An 18,961-nucleotide genomic window follows, 5' to 3' on the forward strand; every position below is an offset into this window, starting at 1 on the left:
TGCCTATTGCCATTAATATATTTGAAAAAACCCTCTTTTTTTATCACTCCCCACATTTCTGGCAGCATCAACTCCAATTGAGGTTCAGCTGCATACATTTTCTCCCTACAGTGGCAAGCAGCATCTCTGTATTCCTCTCATGCCACCTGACCCTGCTTCCACTGGGCATACACCTTCTTTTTTGCTATATTTCCAAGAGAAGATTGCTGTTCAGCCAAGCCAGCCTTCTGTCTTGCCTGCTTGACTTCTGACTTTTGGGAATTGCCTGCTCCAGTGCCCTTAGGAGGTGATGTTGAAAAGCACTGATGGACCCAAGCACCTGAAAAAGGGACTTAGCTATCTGAAAATTATGTGGAACAACTGAAATAAAAATCAGCATAATATTTCCAGTAATACATGCTCCTTGGGGCCAATAGCATTGATCAGCAAAAGAAAAGTAATTATTGAAGTCACTTTAAAATCTGTTTTGTTCTCTTGTAAAGAGGAAATACACCCAAGTTACTTGAATCTTAAGTCAAAGAACTAAGCAGCATAACTTTATTTTGCATTTATGCATGCTATCTAGATTTATATATAATAAGAACACTGAGACAAAGAAAAATGGCCAACAGTGTTCAGCTTAAAAGACAAAGCTGAGTATCAACGGGTGATTAAGAACTGCAAATGCATAATGAGGATTATGCTTAGCACCCAAAAACAAAGAAGTGAAGAGGTAGGTCCTAATCAACTTTCTTCTGCAAATATCCTATAGCTGCAAGGACCTTCTAGCAACAAAAGAGCAATTTGGCAGAAAACAACTCATTAAAATTATGTTTACTGTGAAGATGTTGATTGGCATTTATCTTGTGTAACTGTAATGATCTGAAATGTCATTGTTTGAATTTACTAGGCTACCTTGAGAGAAAAAAAGAACCTTGAGAAAGGTATTTTTCACTTTTGAATGGACTGAAAATCCTTGGAAATTCCTCTTTTGTCTCCAGTAATAACAGAGGAAGCCTGAATGACTCAATCAGGAGGCAGCATGATGTCAAGACTATGGTACTTACTGTCAGAATTGCCTCTCCGTACATTGTCCCACCCTCGTGTCAGCTTTAACAAACTAACTCTGAAATTAAGTAAGACAACCCAGGGGAATAAAAATGTGGTCCATTTCATTCAATTTCATCCTGTGGCTACATGACTGACAATACAACATGGGAGGAGAGGGATGAGGAAGAACACATGGTCAGACATAAGCAGAAGAGGCAGAGAAAATGACCACCTCATTCCTAGGATCAAGTAGGAAACGGCACCTCATTACCAGGATCAACTTAGTCTTAATATTAGGCCAAACTCTTAGACTGTGAGAGCTAACATTAAGTGGCTTAAAGTAAAATAAAAGCCACTCCTCAAAACTGTAATCAAATGAAGAAGTCTGATTATTAACCCAGAAAAAGGGTTAAAATAATACAATCATGCCCGAAGTAACTAGCATCTTACAGGTCAGCTAGTAGGACAAAAAGAAGGCAGGATTAAGGGTAAATTTTCATACAAACAGCAATGCATCAGCTGGGAGGAGTTTCAGGTATCTTTTTAAGTACAACAAGGCCATCTCAGAGGCATCTGAGAGCTACAGGCAACAATACTTGTTAAAAGACCACTGGGAAACAGAAGCTGACTGTTCAGCCTCTGCAGCAGTAGTAACATGGTTCTATGACCCAAAAGTAAGAACTTAAAATAAGCACAGTCAACCCATCATTAAGGAATCAATATGGAGATGTATATTTTTTGTGCAGCCTTTTATAGTAAGAGTAAACAGCAAAGAATTGTGCATTCCTGATATTTGTTTTAATTGAAATGTATCTCTGCTTCCATGATATTCACTAATAAAGCCTTTTAAAATTTCCAACTTCCATAAGGCTAATACATTCTAAACTTCATAAAACAGATTTTGATGCATACATGACCACTACAATATTTGGCAAAGAAGAAATCATTGGAACAAGAATAAAATCATGATACAAAATAAAGGGATACAGATGTGTATTTTTAGTCATACATACACATGTAGTGAAAAGCTTCAGAATATATGTTTTAAATGACTGTTTCCTAACCCTTACAGAACAACATACAATGTACATGAAATAAAACAAAAAATTGGGTTGAATAGAGTAAGTAACAACTTTTAAGAGAGAAAACATGCATAAAACTGTTTGGTTGACAGATCAATTATTCATTTTCAAACAATACAATTGAAATTTATTATACAGGAAGAATACCACATCGTAATACATGTCTATCAGGTTTCATATAGACAAGTAAAATCAGAGATTTTGTGCGTGTACTTTGCAACTATTTTTCTACACATGTAGGTAGCATGAGTAGGCATTAATTAGTTAAGAGTTACATATTTTGTACAGACTATGTAGTTTATATTTTTTAATACAATTTGTTATCACATACCCATGTGTCTGCATGAACAGGCCTGATGTTGCTGAGAAGCACCTCTTCATAATTTCCATAATCACTGAATTTAACAACTGCAGTTGTCCCAGAAGAATGGAGAGCTTCAATTTCTGCCCGGTAGAACTTAAAAGAGAAATTTTCAAAGGTCACAAAATACAACCAGAAATACCACAAATACTTAACAACTTCCTTTTCATATATGTCTCTGTGTGTGTATACATACTTAGTCATAGTCAGCATTATATTTTGTTTTAAATTTGTACTAGATATGAAATCAGCTATCTTAAAATTCTACATGGCAGCCTCCAAGACATGGCAGAATGTATTTAGAGTACTCATTGAGAAGATACACAGCTTATTTAAGTAGACTGACCATTTAAAAGACCCATTTTCATCTCCCTGAAAGCAGAACAAATAAATCACGAACACAAATACTGCTGTATACAGAGAAATGCTATTGTAAGGTGTTTACTTAAAATATACATCTGTAAGTGCTTATTAGCCATATACTGATATGGCTTGTATGTGTGTACTTGCATACCTATGTTATCATACAATAAAACATGATAAAAATATGATGAAAATATGATAAAACTGCCTCTTCATAAAGTCCTTTTTCTAAACATAAAACTTGGGTTTTTTACATTTATGCAAATATACTTTCTTGAACGTATTAAATCAATTTTATCTGACTGAACACAAAAAAATCACTGCTTCCTAAATGGTAAGGCTCATTACTGTATTTTATCATCACATTTTAGAATTGTCTTCGAAGTGAGTAGCAGCATTTACTTAAACTACCAAGAAACCAATTACTGCCCAAAACACACCTTTTAATCTGCTGAAACCTAACAGTCTGGGATTATGACATATGTATTTATCTTGCAAGGTTTGTACTTTTAAAAATTTCAAGATCTCATTTCAGAGTAATGCAAGTACTCTGAAAATAGGAAACAATTCAGTAATATGCCATTATACTTCACACTAATCCATCCACTCAAGCTACATATTCCTATTTAAGGCAGTCAACTGACTATGGGTTGCTACTACCAAAAATCCTGCATGGTTTGTCATTGGTTTTAGTCATACCAGCAGAAAAGAGAAAAATAAAGTTATGCTGCTGAGTTAATGCAGACAGAAAAAAAAAAAGAAAACACTTATAATAAATATAATAAACTTAATAAAAAATTCTTAAAAAGCAGAAAAATGTGTGAATAAAATGTACTTAAAGAACAACAATATTTAAGGTAGTTCTCAGATTATCAGAAAGGGGTAAAGCCCAAAGAAACTACCCATGAAGAGTGGCAGACAACTCTTGAACAGGTGATGACAAATCAAAGAAAACAGCCTAAAACTTTCTTAGCAAAGGAGAAGAAAGCAAAATGTCCTCCTGCAAGAGAAATCTCATTAATGGGGAAAAGAGCTGAAAATAAATATTTAAACTTTTAAAAATCAGTAATACAAATCTATCATGCAGCATAATTTGTCCACAAATTCTTTACCTGATAGCATACAAGTGCTTATCAAAATTAAGCCTTTGCTGTTTCTGTTCTGTAATGATTGAAAGAAAATTGGCAGCTTTTTTACAGCCCCATTCCTGCAGACTTTATTCTTTCTTTGTGCTGCTAAAGGTTGTGTGCTGACTTGTTCCAGAAAAAGGTATTACACATCTACCATTATAGATATTCTAGATAGCACAGTTTTGTTTTGTTTTTGCTCCTCAGCAAAGAATATGAGCACCTAGATCCACATTCATCCCTTCAAATTTTCAGCACTTAAGTCAAATGCTTCAGTAAGGAACTTAAGACATCCTAAACTCTACGTACATGGCAGAAACAAGGACTTGATTTAGGGACTTAAAAATGTTGTGCAGTGAATGCAAGTGACATACATCATAAATATAAAAAACAGAGCACGGAGCTAGGCAAGAAGCACACTACACACCTATACACCTATGAAAAAGGCCATGTCTCTGTGGTAGTGTGCTAAGTATCTCTCACACACACTAAGAGAGCATTAGAGGTACAATTTGAGATAGTTCTCACTTAGCAAAGGCATACCTTGTTGTCTTCCCAATAAAGAGCAAAGCATTCATCCCCTGGTCTCCAACTTTTTCCATACTCCATGTGACTCGATGGTTCCAGTATTTTCTCTGGTTTGATGGGCCCGGTTCTCTTTTTGGGACCAGTGTTGTAATACAACATTTTATCATCAAAAGATGGGATAACAGTGGGTCCTGACGATTTGATGGGTCCTACTCGTCTTCCTTTCTGATGATGCTCAGTATCTCCATTTGGTACAGCACTAAAATTATCAGTCCTACTTGGATTTTGGTAATCATTATTAACACCAAAATGCTGCTCACGTTTTACCATAAAGGCTTCATTACTTATTGTTCGTGCCTTCCTATCACAAAAATTTTCTGAATTGTGTGTTTCCCTTTTCCCACGTTTCTGGTTATTGTTGTCTGTCACATCTTGAGCAGCAGAATTTTCCTTGAATTCTGAGAAAGACACTCCTTTTCCTACTCTGTTTTGCATGTTGTTATCCCTTTTTTTGAAAGTAATATCACTCTGGTGAGTGGTTATGGGATAACTCAAATCCTTTGACCTGTCATTTCTAGGATAATGTCTGTCACTTTTATTTTTTTCGTCTGTCCAGTGTTCTAAAGAGCTGTGCCTTTCAGGACCTCTGTTTCTTGGTAACCCACCACTTTCCAAAGCCTGCCTTGAATTCTGAAAGTCCTTTTGAAAACGAGGGGGTTTCTCATTCCTTGGTTGTCTCATGTCATTGCGAGAAACGTGTCTTGAATGATTCTCTTTGATGCCATTCTGTTCTGTATTCATAACTTTGTGCTGTACTTGATGTGCTGGCTGAAATTGCAATTTTGGTTCTACAAAGAAAAAAATTATTTCAATTAACATATTTCACACAAATACATTTTAGAAATACTGTTTCAGACCCTGATAAAGCAACAGTATTCTTCAGAAACGTATGCACCTTTGTGACATGGAAATGGAATGGTACACACAGAGAATTTACCAGACACATTTGAACTGCAATTCCTAATTATCAGAATTTGGTTCTAAGTACAGCCCAGAACTCTGTACAGTACTCTGGGCTGTACTTAGAACCAAAACACCTATGAGCAAGAGAAAAGCCAGGCATAAATTTCCAGGAGATAACTCGTTCTTCCCTATGGACATCAACAACCCACTTGAGTAAGAGCCCTTTAAGACAGAAAAACAGAATTCCAAGGTGAAGAAAGAAGGAGAGAGGAAAATGAGGAGGAAAAGGGAATACTTCTAATCTGAATTGAAACTTTCTGTAAAAATACCTTGTTAACAGTTATTCAGGAAAAAAGAGAAAAGGCAAGAATCTGAAGTGATAAAATGAACAGAGCTGGCAAAATGTAGATAACAGGAATAGTAGCAAAGCCCAGGACTCTGGAGACTCTGATCAGTGAGCCATGACAGGACCTTCTCAAGCGCCACCTCTAAGAGCTTCAACCAGAACTCTTAACTGATGAGAATAAAGACAAGATTATCATGAATATAAGTAAAGAGAAGAAACATGCTATGGCCTGCTGGAGAGGAAGGGAACTGTGGATATCTGTGGAACTTTTTATGGAATTATGAGCTTTTTAGGCAAACATGAAATTTTTAATGGAGTTGTTGAGGTGAAGAGCAAAAGGAGGGGAGAAATGAAGATAAACCCAGGGGAAAATACAGAAGAAATGAGATTAAACAGGAGAGCTGCAAATAAGTAGGTTCCTGGTCAATACAGTCCTGCATGTGATCACTGTAACCTGTCCCATCTCCTTATTAAATTCTCTGTAGTGTATGTGAGGGGACATGTTTTTAAACTGGCAAATTTGAGGTAGGATAAGCTGGTAGCTGGGACAAGGAACCGTGAGAGAGACCATGAATGCTGGAGAGACCGATGTGGTCTCGAAGGCCATCTGCCAGGAGACCCCAGGTTTGGGCTCACACAGTGTATAAAGTACATCCATGTAACCTCCTACCAGCTCCAGGCTGCAGCAGCCAACAAGCTGGGCCAGAGGTGAAGTGGGTACCACAGGTCAGGGATCTCCTGAACAGGACAGACTGACATGGGTGTGTGTGTGTGTGGGTGGCTAGGCATGAGATCTGCCAGCAGACTGTAAGGCTGATGGAAAAGGAAAACATAAACCCATTAAAGGGATTCATGTTTACACGAGCCATTTTGTGCCATGTGGGCGGTTGCAAAGGTGTTATTTTCTTGCTTGTGTTCATGAGCCTGGTGTGTGCATGGGCCTGGTGGGACTGTGCAGTCAGGCTCTCACACATTCCCATGGAAAGGAATGTTACCACTAGAAACAATGAATGCTGATACCAGACAGCAAATGTATCAACCTTCATAATTACATGTAAGATGGCAAGTTAAAATTAAAATGTAAATTTTACCTGGTTTATTTTTTAATAAAAAACTTTTCAAGCATCACAAGATTAGTAGTAGCTCACAGAATTTTTATCAATTTAATTTACTAAATTGGCCAATAAGAATCTAGCTCAATTTTTACATATATGTGATGCAGCATAACTTATAGAAGTCAAAATTTTTAACAAAATTACCTAGTGTTTTTGGTTTTTAACACGGCATAAGCAAATATAAGGCTTAGCTTGAACATGATCTTGGTAAAAATACATCTTACTCTATAATATATTACTCTAAAACCCATCACATTTTTAATGCATTAAATGTAAATACATACTACTCAGAAACAAGAGTTTCATAAATATGCATTTTCTTTTTAAAAATGCAAAGATGACTTGAGATCTTGTATAATTAATTTTCATTTGTTAGAATAACACCTTTAAAATTAGAAGTACCTCTTTATTTCTTCTTTACAAATGAGACATTAAAGTACTGTTTTTCTTTACATCTGTAACTTTTCACTAAATAGCTTCATTACACTTTTCCACTTCTGTATAATACCAATCTTATAGACTTCCTATCATCTAGAAAGATTTAACTTCCAAATTAATTAATTAACAGTCTTTGTTCACAACATTCTTAATTTATACTTCTTCTCTCCTGGTACTAAAATGCTCAGGCTTCCACTCTTCCTATGCCCAATCTAAGCTCTTAGGTCTACTCCTAATGTTAATTACACACAAAATGACTGAACAGTTCGATGACCCCTGCATGTTTACTCCCTTGTACACACCATTACAGAAAATGCGCATAAAACTCTAACTTAATTCACTTATAAATCATCTTATTTAATATTCTGTAACATTAAATTAATTAAAGTCACTGTTCCAACAGAAAAAAAAAACAGGAATGAGTTATTACTAGATTGGACATGGCAATACTTTCTTAGATGGCAGGATATTAGGTTTGACTTAAACTCAAAACACTTCCTCTTAAGGGCTGTCCTTTGCTCTTTTTCTAAATAAATAAACATTTTCTGAGCTGAGATAGGTAGTGACAATGTAGTGACAATACTTAGTACATACAAGGTACAAAGACTCTACAAAAAATGCATGCAAAGCAGTTACAGTTTAGTTAAAGCCTCAAGGAAAACTCAGAACATAGATATATTCTTCTATAATTCAAGAGAGTTACTGAAATTTCTATTCAATTTCATAACATGTAATGAGTAATTTTAGCTATTGTCTACACAAGACAATGTGATCACAACATAAAAGCAACAAGCTGGTTTGAAAGCGTGTTGCATTCTTTCATTACAGATTTTTTTTTTTTAAATAGTAGTGGAAAGTTAAAATAATACTATGTGTTAGACTACAGGTAAAGTGACTAGAGAATTTCAAAACAGTGAGTGTGGTTTTTTTTTTCTAGGTCTCTTTACTGTGACATACAAAGGCTGACATGAAACACCTGAGTTTTTTTAGTTTAAGCTTAAGGTATGCAAAATCCCATAAACTTATGTTTTTTACAGAGGTGCATTTCTTGTGCTAAAAGTTTTCCTGGGGACTGCATCATACACAGCAGCCTTAAATGAGCAGGACACATTAACTGATTGATTGACATTCAAGCACAAGTCACTTGTAAATGGAAACTTGTAAATGGAAAAAAAAATGTCAAGTAGCAGTAAATGTTACTTTGTCAACAGTAGCCAACAAAAAAAGCCAGGAGATGATAATAATACTGGTTCTTTGTGTTTTTGTGCTGTCTGGTTTGATCACCAAAAAATGAAGGGATTCTAAAGTTTCTTTATGAGAAATAAGTATCAAAAAAGCATCAAGGGATCTCATTCACAAGTTGTCTACCACAACTGCTTCTACTTCCTGCCTCAACTCCAACAAACCATTAGCAACTGTTCCCAGAAAAGTAATGCCTCCTACAGGGCTATAACAAATACTAATTTGGCATTTAACAAGAAGATGTAGTAAGCTACTCTCCAACAGTGGGATAGGTTAATCCAGTCATCGTTGTTGCAACCAGAGGTTTGGGAACATGGTCTGGGAAAAATACATGTAAAAGTTAATGATAAAGTTCTTGTCATCTACTCAGAAGTTCTGAGGTGACAAGTAGCATTTGTCAGCCTGGAACCCTCACTCACTCACTCACTCACTCTGGCCTTTGTGTGTGATGACGCAAGAGGACCCTACAGGACCAATCACATTCCCCTGATTACAAGGAACCAGCAGGACCTGCTGCACTTGGAAATTCCAGCCAACACAATTCATAAATCACTGCTCAATGCACAATGGAATTTAAAAAGTACAGCTTCCTGTGGTCCTCTCCTGTGGATTTTATCATGTTTAATAATGCGGCTAAATTCAATGAGCGTGGTCCTCGCACACTGCTGGCAATGTTTTGGGTTTCTCCTCTCGGACTGAATAATACTTTTGTGTAACTGTATGGAAGTATAACTTTGAGACAGCTACCTCCAGGGCATGTGCTATCTCATACTGACCAAAAGATTTAAAAATTAGAAGATAATTAGTGATACATTTGCACACACTTCGTGTCATGAAGTAGAATTCCCATTACCCAATAGGTTTGTCAAATTAAATCAATATCAATATAATTCTTTCTAAAATGTAGCAACACTGAGGAACAGGGACCTGAGAGCATGCTTCTGTTGAAACAAACCAAATACATGCTGAGAAGAGTTATAATAAAGAAGTGAACAAAAATTTTGCATTGTATTCACTACAAACTTTAACTAACTGGATTAAAGGACTCTAACAAAAAACTGATTTTTTAAATTATTCTTTAAAATGTATGAAATTTACTATATTTGTCCCTTTTACATTTAAAGGCAAAATAAAAGTACAAGCCTTGTAACATATATCATCAATGCTAACATACCAATACAACAAATAAAAGTGATTTTCTTGATAGTCACAATTAGCTCTGACTAAAGTTCAATTTTTAGAAGAAAGGCTGAATAAGAAATATGGCTATTATTCAATTTGGATCTCTTGTCCATAGCATTCCGTGCTTGTTGAAAATATGGCTACTGAATGGCAGATTTCAAATGTTACAAATTTCTTTTAACTCCAAAAAAGTAAGACTCTTTTTTTCTCCTCAAAGCACCCTCACTCCCAGATATTCAAATAAATTGTGTGACCACAAAATGAAATAAATATTTTTAATTACATTGTATTGCATTACCAATTTATTTCAAATGTTTAATTTATTTGGGACTAGATAAAGAATAATGTTCATTATTCATTAATACTATAGCCAGTGCTCTTGGTATCATCTTATTCTCTCTGATAATCCTTGTGTTTACTTATTTAAGCTGGCAAAGATAGATGAGTTGTTCCTCATAACAAAAGAAAACAATAAGGAGATTAATGGAAAAAATCTTTTGTGTTCAGTAGCGGAAATTAACCAAGTACAAGCACAGGCAGCTAATTGAAAGCAATTTTGTCTTCTGTTTGTGTTATCTCTTGCAGTCAGGAGGTTTCTCTTGCCAAAATTCAAATTACTTAATTTCAACACAGAAATACTTTTGTAGGTGCCACCAACTATTCACAGTAATAAATAAATAAATAAATAAACATGCAGTTTAAAGTTAAGGATATGTTTGTTTTAATTCTTTGCATTTCATTTAAATAAAGTATGTTTAAAGTATGCTGTGTTTTACAATTAAAGAGCTAGCAGATCATGGAGTCAGGTATTTAATACTTTTGATAGCTGTAATTACTTAAAACAATATTTCCTTAATGGAAAAGAGGAGATAAAACATAAAAAACATCACAAGATATCATTTATGGGGCAAAACACTAACATGCTGTCTTGTAACTTCTTTAAAAAAAAAAAAAGCAAACAACAAGAAACTTAATGTGCTGTCTTCACTTTTAAAATGAATACAAGTACCTCCTAAAAAAATACAAAGGTATTTCAACTCATAAATGTTTTTCTATTTGGTCTAAATGCAAGTATGAAAAAGTACCAAATCAAAGAAAAAAATTCAACAACAGTTCTGCAGTTCCTGTTCAGAAATAGAACCACCCAGCCAGAAGTGAATTTTGAAATTCTCAACACTACTAAGGTTTCAGGTGTAATTAGAAACAGTAGATAAGAAAAACAAGGAGGGATGCACAAAGCAAATCAATCTTCTGTGTACTTGAAAAGAGAAATTATTCTTTTTTTTCAGACACTTTCCCCAGATCACATAAGATTTTGAACAAAATGTGGTGTAGTACAGGATTTAAAAATATTAAAAAACAGTTCAGCAAAACCGCCTTTTGCTTTTTGGATTGTACAACGACTTCCAGTCATTTAGAAGGAATTACACTCTGTCTCAAGTGTATAGGACTTTAATGCTTGCAATAATGATAAGTACGGCCATTCCAGGTTATCATCTGCTCCTGATCATACACAAACATGTAATAGTAGGGACTTGCTCATATATTCAAAACCACTGTCCCTATGAAAACCCCTTTCTTTCTCAACACCCAAAAAACAATATGAGATTTTAGAGACCATGCAGGACAGCAAGGTGCCAGAAATACTGCAGAACAATCTATCTATCTTCTTTTATATGTGGTATAGTACAGCGTTTGGTGAATATAAATGGAGAAAAATCTGCCAGCCTGAGCACTCCTTAGTGTAATACTGTGCAGGAAAATCAATGAAGAGGCATTCTTAGCTTTGTAACATTACATATTTGAGTTGTTTTGATCAGTTTGTCCAATGTGCATTTCAATTCTGACCAAATACTTTTCTAATTATAAGTGAAACTATGTTTCTCTACTGCTCATAGATGACAGGATCAAATTAAATTTAGGAGGTACTAGTTATATATATATATATATATCTCCTGTTTTCTGCAGACATTTGGATGCAGATTTCATGACTGAAGAGTTCACAGTGCCAAGTATGGTCACTGCAGATAGATCATCAGCAAATACTTTTAAAACTCCTGTCATCTCAGTTTGAGTTGAACGTAAGACAACTAATAATTAAGAATTTAACTGAAATTATTTTCAACGGCAGAGGCAATAAAATGGCAGAAAATTAACTTTTAATATATGATTTTAAGGATGGGTTTGAATTCATCAGACTGCAGAGTTTTTCTCAAATTTGGCAAGTAAAAAAATCACTTTTGAAAGTAAAAAACACCACATGCCTATGTATTTCTTGAAATATTCTTTTAAAGGACTCTGCAAGCAAAACTAAAACCTGGCATAAAAACAGAGATGCAATCCTATGGGCTATACTCAGAGTAAGGAAAATAAAAGCTAAGGACATGAAACTAAGCAACCACTTCAAAGCCTTACAAAGTACAATATCTATTTTTTTCAGAAAAGAAAAAGGCAGAAAGATTGAAAAGAATTTCACAAAATAATCAGAACACTTTCTGAGCTCTTCAAAAATGCTAACAAGTTAGGTTTGGATTTTTTTCAGGAAAGTATGGTTCAGGAATAGTACACTGGATTACATATTGATTACTCAGATAAAGTGAGAAAAACCAGCATAGTGATAAAACCATAAAAACAAAAACCCTCTATCATAGCAGGAAATATGGCAGAACCTTCAGTAACTCAAGGAGTATAAAACCTTTAAAAAAAGTTTTAATAAAATTATGTTTTTCTTCTTATGACATTTATGGAATCTTTTTATTTTCATATAAGAAGAAAGAAACTCATAAAAGCGATGTGTATTTATCTTTAAAGCACAATATTGAAGATTATAAACTGAAGTAAATGTAATAAATATATCTTTTTACTCACATAACACTATGCTTTATTGTCTACATACATGCACTGAAACCAAAGGATCATAAGTATCCCTAAGCAATCAGTAGTATCATTTTAAAAAAGCAATTCACTCATTTCATGAGTCTGATAAACTACTATTACCTACTTACTACAAAAACACTGACAAATGAGAAATTTATATAACCCACAGGGATTATTTCTTTTATTTTCCTTTAAATGTCCTTCAGACAAACATAAATAATGTAATATTTATGTAATATAAATATTACATTATTTTTGTTAGTCTGAAGAACATTTAAATAATGTTCTGTAATATCTCAATATAAGACAAATGTATCCAAAGAAAAATCAATGTTTGCAGTGTAAGCCAAAAACACTACCACTGTTTTCATTTCTGCTCATCGTAAGAAATCCAGTGCATCTTTGGTAAGTAATATGAGTTGCCAAGAAATATCTCAAATATCTTCTTTCTGATAATGTGGTTATATTCACTACCTGACCAGTTTACAAAATTTCATCAGCTAATGCAGAATGCTGGTGTATTTAAAAGTTATTTCTTCGAATATTTCAATTTTCGATAAATACAGTGAAGACTTATGATGTCATAAATAAAGATTCATGATTCAGGAAGAATCCAGTCAGATTAAAAATTGTGGTTTATGTCATCTTATTTCAAATTACCGACTTTTAAACATCTAATCACCACTGAGCAACTTATTTGGCCTTTCTTGAGAAGAATAATTCTCCAAGCACTCGTTGTTTTTTTAATGACTGACCGTGGAGGAAGTTCTATGAATCAACTTTTGAATGACTAGAGTTAGGAAAAATAAATCTACACTATCCAACATTTGTTTTAGATAGATTAATTTCAGTAACTCACCCTCTACTGTTAGAGTACCCATTTTGGATTCCAAGAAATCAAACAGTGTGCTTGGTGCAGATGGTCTGGCATTTCCTAGCTCTTCTTCATCTTCAGGTCTTATTCGGCCTCGGCCCTTCCCCTTACCTGTGAGCATGAGAGGCTTTTTGTGAATGGGCAATAAAAATTAAAAAGCGCAAACATGCCTTCGTTTGCTTTATAAAATGTTTGTATTTTCTGTCTTTAAAAAATTCTGTAACAGAAAGGCAGTGATAGGATAAGGGAGAACTATTTTAAACTACAAACTGGAGAGATTTAGATTGGACGTGATGAAAAAATTCTTTACTATGAGGGTGATGAGGCACTGGAACAGGTTGTCCAGAGAAGCAGTGGATGCTCTGTCCTTGGAAGTGTTCAAGGCCACATTGGATGGAGCCCTGAGCAACCTGGTGTAGTGGGTGGCCTCTCTGTCTGGGAGCTGGGTGTGCGGGAGGTGGAATAAGATGATCTTTAATGTCCCTTCCAACCCATGTTCTTCTGTGATTCTAGGATACACATTTCCCATTTAAAGCCAATTAAACATCTGACTTCCAACTCAAAAATGTTGACAAGAATGTAATACGCAGAAGTCTTTCTTAGGGATTTGCTTTCAGGTTTGCAATGCATTCTAACTTGCAGGAAGAAAACATGCAAATATGTCCTTCTATAACTACATTAGTAATCCACCCCACACAATTTTTTTGGCTTGTAAACAGTTTTAAAGCATCTCTTTGCAAGATTTACCTCTAGGTGGTGGTCCCTGAATGGGTTTCTGTTTACTGTTGTTCAGAAGAAAATTTAATGCTGCCTCCAGGCTGTTACTGTTATCCATAAGTGCCTGTCTTGCTGCTTCTTTGCTAAAACCCATCTCTGTTATGTGTTTTAGAGCCTTTTCATCAACCTGAAATAAAAGGTACAAACAAAAATAATAAATACAACACTCTATAAACACACCAGATTTTACATTAATTTTTCTTTTATTTTTAATTGAAACAACATTTTAGTTTTATATAAAACCTTTGCATATAAGCTCAAAAGAATCTGGTAATCAAGGGGTTTTTTTTTTCAGTAGTATGATTTTTAATTCATTAGTTTCCAGTTCTACTACTACAGGCCTTCAAGGACAAATTCTCCTAGTCTATATGAAAACTAAAAGAAATATCTCAAAATAATATGGGCATCAAAACTAGCCATCTGTTCCAATTTGAAACCCCTTAAAAGGTTTTGCAGACAACGCAAAACCCACTTACTTCTTAAAATATGGATAAAACATAATTGGGTAAAGGTTTTACAGAAGAAAGCAAAGAAATGCAAACAATTTACTTGCGCAGGCTCCGTTATTCCAAACTGCATAGAGCATGATGACAAAAAGTCAAAACAGGAATCAAAAAGCATTAAGTACGGAAAATAACATTGCACCTGCACCAAAATCATACCAGTTACCCATTTACTTCAACAGCTGCCATCAAAAACATTCTTAACTGGAACCCCATGGATGTAACACTCTGTATACAGGTTCAAAATTAGCCATATCAAGACCCTACAAAAAGCCCACAAAATCCCAAGCCTAATGGAATTTAACCTCTGAGATACATACTTAAATTTTACTGAATAAATGTTTAACCCAGAATTACAGTGAAACTCATAGCTATCTCAGTAAGGTACAAAAGCACCATAAGTACTCTAAGCAGACCTCAAAATTAATTGAAAGGAAAGCCATCATTCCTCAAGGAGTTTTGATCTTCTTGTTATATTTGGGGTTTTGTTTTAATCTTACACATTCAAGACCCCATTAAAGTCTTCCATCTTACCAGTTCTCGGTAGACACCTTCATTCTTCCCCTCTGGTTTTGCTATCTTCTCTTTCTGGAACAGTTCCCTGTTTCGATTCCCTCCAGCGCTCACACTGAGATTGCTTCTGCTACTACCACCACCTCCTCCAAATGTCTTGGTCTTTAGATAAGCACAAAATAACATTTCAGCAAACAGAAATAATGAAAATATTTAGCTAGTAGAAAAAGTAGAAACTTTTGCTGCAGTGGGTTTTTTGAGGTTTTTGATTATGGTCTGGGTCAACAAATAAAGCACTAATTTACACACACAGAGAAAAAGATGAATTTATTAGTCAGGAGTCTTTTTCCCCTGTGCCTAAATGAGGTTGTAAAAAGGGCATGTAATTCTAGCTGTTACAACTTACTAAGCACTTTGAGAAATAAACTAAAAAGAAGACCAAAGGAGAACATAAAAACCTGACACATTAGAACTAAATTTCCTAGCTATTTATTCAGACCGAGTTTAGCGAATTATGGGGGTTTTGAGAATTAAAAAGAACAGATGAAAATTGATAACCTGCATTTATTGCTTAAATCTTATTAGCAGAATTGTACACCCCTCATTTTTTAGTAGTGGTAGCAAAATCATATCTACAATAAAACATTATGATACATTTAGTACCTTTATTAAAATAAGAACATAGCCATCAATTCAAAAGGACTCCAAGTCTGATTCATCTTTTTAAAGATACAGGGGTAGAATTATACGCAGGCAAATATAAGAAAGCATTTGTCATTTAAGAGATAAATACTTGACAAGAAAAGATCAATCACAGTAAGTAAAATGCTGCAACACATGCATTCTAACCTCTTTGCTCTTTGCTACTTCTGCAATAGCAGCTGTTCTCTGCTTTTCAAATTCATCATTGTCCGCAACAGGTTTTACAGTATTCGTCATTTGCAAAGTCTTTCTGCGATCAAGATCTCTGCTATCCACTTGCACATAAGATGCACACTTCTGAAAATGCAAAAGAAATGTTTAATTATTCTTCTGCCTGCTCTCATTTGAAAAAAGACCCACCCAAGTTTTATTCCATTAGAGTAGCCAAAGAATATTCCAAAGAATATGATCATGTAACTAGACATCATGATGCAACACAACGATTCTTGGAAATTTGCTGATCCTTGCCAAATTCTTTGGCATTTAAGAAGAGACTGCATAAGTCCTGACACAATCTCACCAGCAAAATCAAAGGCTCCATACACTAAATAAAGCTAAGTTTGAAACTGAGAGGAAAAATGTTACTGGAAACTGGCACAACAAAGAGACAGGATTAACACTGTTTTGTTTTGGTTTTTTTAAACAGGACCATTTTTTATATCCAAGTTAACAAGATCTAGGGTGTTTTGACAGCCTTTACCTAACTGGAACAAGGTACATAGATATCATAATACAGGTACTTTTATGAAGTGACAAATAGAAGTACACTATACCTGCCCAAAAGGTACAAAAGGAGGAGGGCCGCCTTCTGTTCCAATGTTACTCCTATTGTGTTTTGCCAAACTCTGTAAAAGAAAATTGATAATTAATAAATTGCAAACAGAAAGCAGATTATATGATAAATGTCTCTATTTCAGAAAGAACATGAAACTTCCAAAATGGGTCATTTTCAGCAGAAAATAAATTCATATTTTTAAATCTTGGGCCATCTAAGTTAAGAAGAGGGTTGGAGGAGAGGCAGAGGAACAAAGAAAATTACAGAATTTTGCATAATTACTAAGGCACATAGAGCCCATGTAGAAAATTCAGTTATATACCAAATAATAGAACAAAGCAGAACACAAATAGGCAGCAGAAGTTTTTTCATACAATGTCCAATGAAAATGCAGCCAGTAGAGATTGTAAAGGCACACAGCACCTTTAAAAAGGGATTGGACCAATTCAGCCTGAAGAAGGGAAAGTTCAGGTTTAGGGGGACCTTATCAATCTACATGATGGAGACAAGCTCTTTTCAGTGGTGCCCAGTAAGATGACAGAGACAGTGGACAGAAACTGAATCATAGGAGATTCCCTCCATCACAAAACACTTTTTTGACTGTCAGAGTGACTGAGACAGGGAGGCTGGGGAGTCCCCATTTCTTAGAGATACTCAAAAGCTGCAAGGACACTGTCCTGGACAATTGGCTGTAGGTGACCTTGATTGAGCCAGATGACCTCCATCCTCAACCATTATGTGAAATTCATGATCCCATGCATAAGCAAACACAGAAAGGATTAATCAGAATTGTATTCCCTGATAGAATACAGCAATTCTGTACATCAAGGCTGTATAAGTGCTCAGACTGTGATCTCTCCCTAAAACAATCTCCTTTTTGCCACTGCTAGAAACAAAATACTGTGCTACTAAGAAAGAAAAGAACAGCTCCTCAATGCTGTTAAAATTGCATTTCCTATAATGCATCTCTTTTATCAGCTTAATTTGTTCCTGTCCTTTTCTCTCAACGGACATTCATGCATGACTACATACATTCTCTGTTGTCAGAGAAAGCCTTAATTACTTAAGGCTATATATGACATTTACCTATATATTTATTAACCTGATGTAGAACTGATTTAAATCCATCATGTGAGAAATGGAGTAAAAACACAAATAAGCTTTAGGCCACTATGTTATCAGAGAATTTCTTAAACTAAGTAATAGCTTAATTTAGCTAATACATACCTAAATTAAAGCTTTTGGTCCACTCCTTTCAAGTTAACTACTTTTATTCAGGAGCCAAAGACTGTTTTCTAAATCATTTACAGCTATTAATTCCTTTCAGGGTTGAAGAAAAAGAATAATCCTTTCTCTCATACCTTAGAGCAAAAAACACTGATAAAGTATTCAATAAATTATTCAAAAAAGCACTTAGAAGTGCAGAAATCATAAAATTTTTGTGCTTTAGTTTCAACCAGTTCAGTTAAAATGCTGCCTTAGAAATATGAGCTAACCAAGGGCTGATGACTGCAGCATGCTCACACCTCCCTGTACCTATTAACTGAAGCAGCACGTAGAACAAGGATTTCATGGCCAAGCCACTTCACTTCCCCAGAGCAGGCACTCCAGGTGCAATAAACCCTGCACTTATTCTGGCATTTCTGTTTGTTTGCTTGTTTGTACCTAGATAAATGCAGGCAATTTTGGAATGAACTCCCATACAGAATCAAATTATAATTAAAAGAAATAATTATAGGCTAGACAAGAACTCAAGCATAGGATTAATTCCTCATGTCCTATAATCAGGAAGAGCAAGCTGAATTTACACTTTTTTCTTTTTTACCAAATCAGAATCAAGAAATCACATAGAAGAAAAAGACTGTTCCAATCTACTGCTCAAATGTGCAATTGGACATTACTGCTCAAATGTCCAATTGTATTTGGACAAATGGCAAAAAAGCCCTTATAAACTGACTGCCTATTTACTAACAGTTACCTACATGAATTTTGAATCATAACAACTTATTGCATAAAACTGTTATCCATAAGCAAAGAATTCTAATGATCTGAAACCTTCTTCTCAAGGAGCACTCTCTGCTGAGAAGTGAGAGCAGTTGCTTCAGAAACCAGGTTTCACATGGCACCAAATAAAAAGCAAATTGGCAACATACACAATCTTCTT

The 18,961-nt window shown here is 34.9% G+C and overlaps 1 protein-coding gene across 4 annotated transcripts in view; it reads right to left on the reverse strand.

The window, feature by feature from the left end:
* TDRD3 (tudor domain containing 3) overlaps positions 1-18,961 on the reverse strand; it is a 93,704-nt gene that overhangs the window by 20,599 nt on the left and 54,144 nt on the right. For all 4 annotated transcript variants that reach the window (XM_077173641.1, XM_054654516.2, XM_054654517.2 and 1 more), the window contains 7 exons: positions 16,796-16,867; positions 16,170-16,319; positions 15,342-15,482; positions 14,275-14,431; positions 13,513-13,638; positions 4,506-5,338; positions 2,443-2,568 (listed from right to left, as the gene is read on the reverse strand). In XM_077173641.1, coding sequence (XP_077029756.1) covers positions 2,443-2,568; positions 4,506-5,338; positions 13,513-13,638; positions 14,275-14,431; positions 15,342-15,482; positions 16,170-16,319; positions 16,796-16,867 — 1,605 coding nt within the window. The remainder of the gene's footprint in view (positions 1-2,442; positions 2,569-4,505; positions 5,339-13,512; positions 13,639-14,274; positions 14,432-15,341; positions 15,483-16,169; positions 16,320-16,795; positions 16,868-18,961) is intronic.

The sequence above is a fragment of the Agelaius phoeniceus genome, chromosome 2, assembly GCF_051311805.1.
Source record: "Agelaius phoeniceus isolate bAgePho1 chromosome 2, bAgePho1.hap1, whole genome shotgun sequence".
Taxonomy (NCBI): Eukaryota; Metazoa; Chordata; class Aves; order Passeriformes; family Icteridae; genus Agelaius; species Agelaius phoeniceus.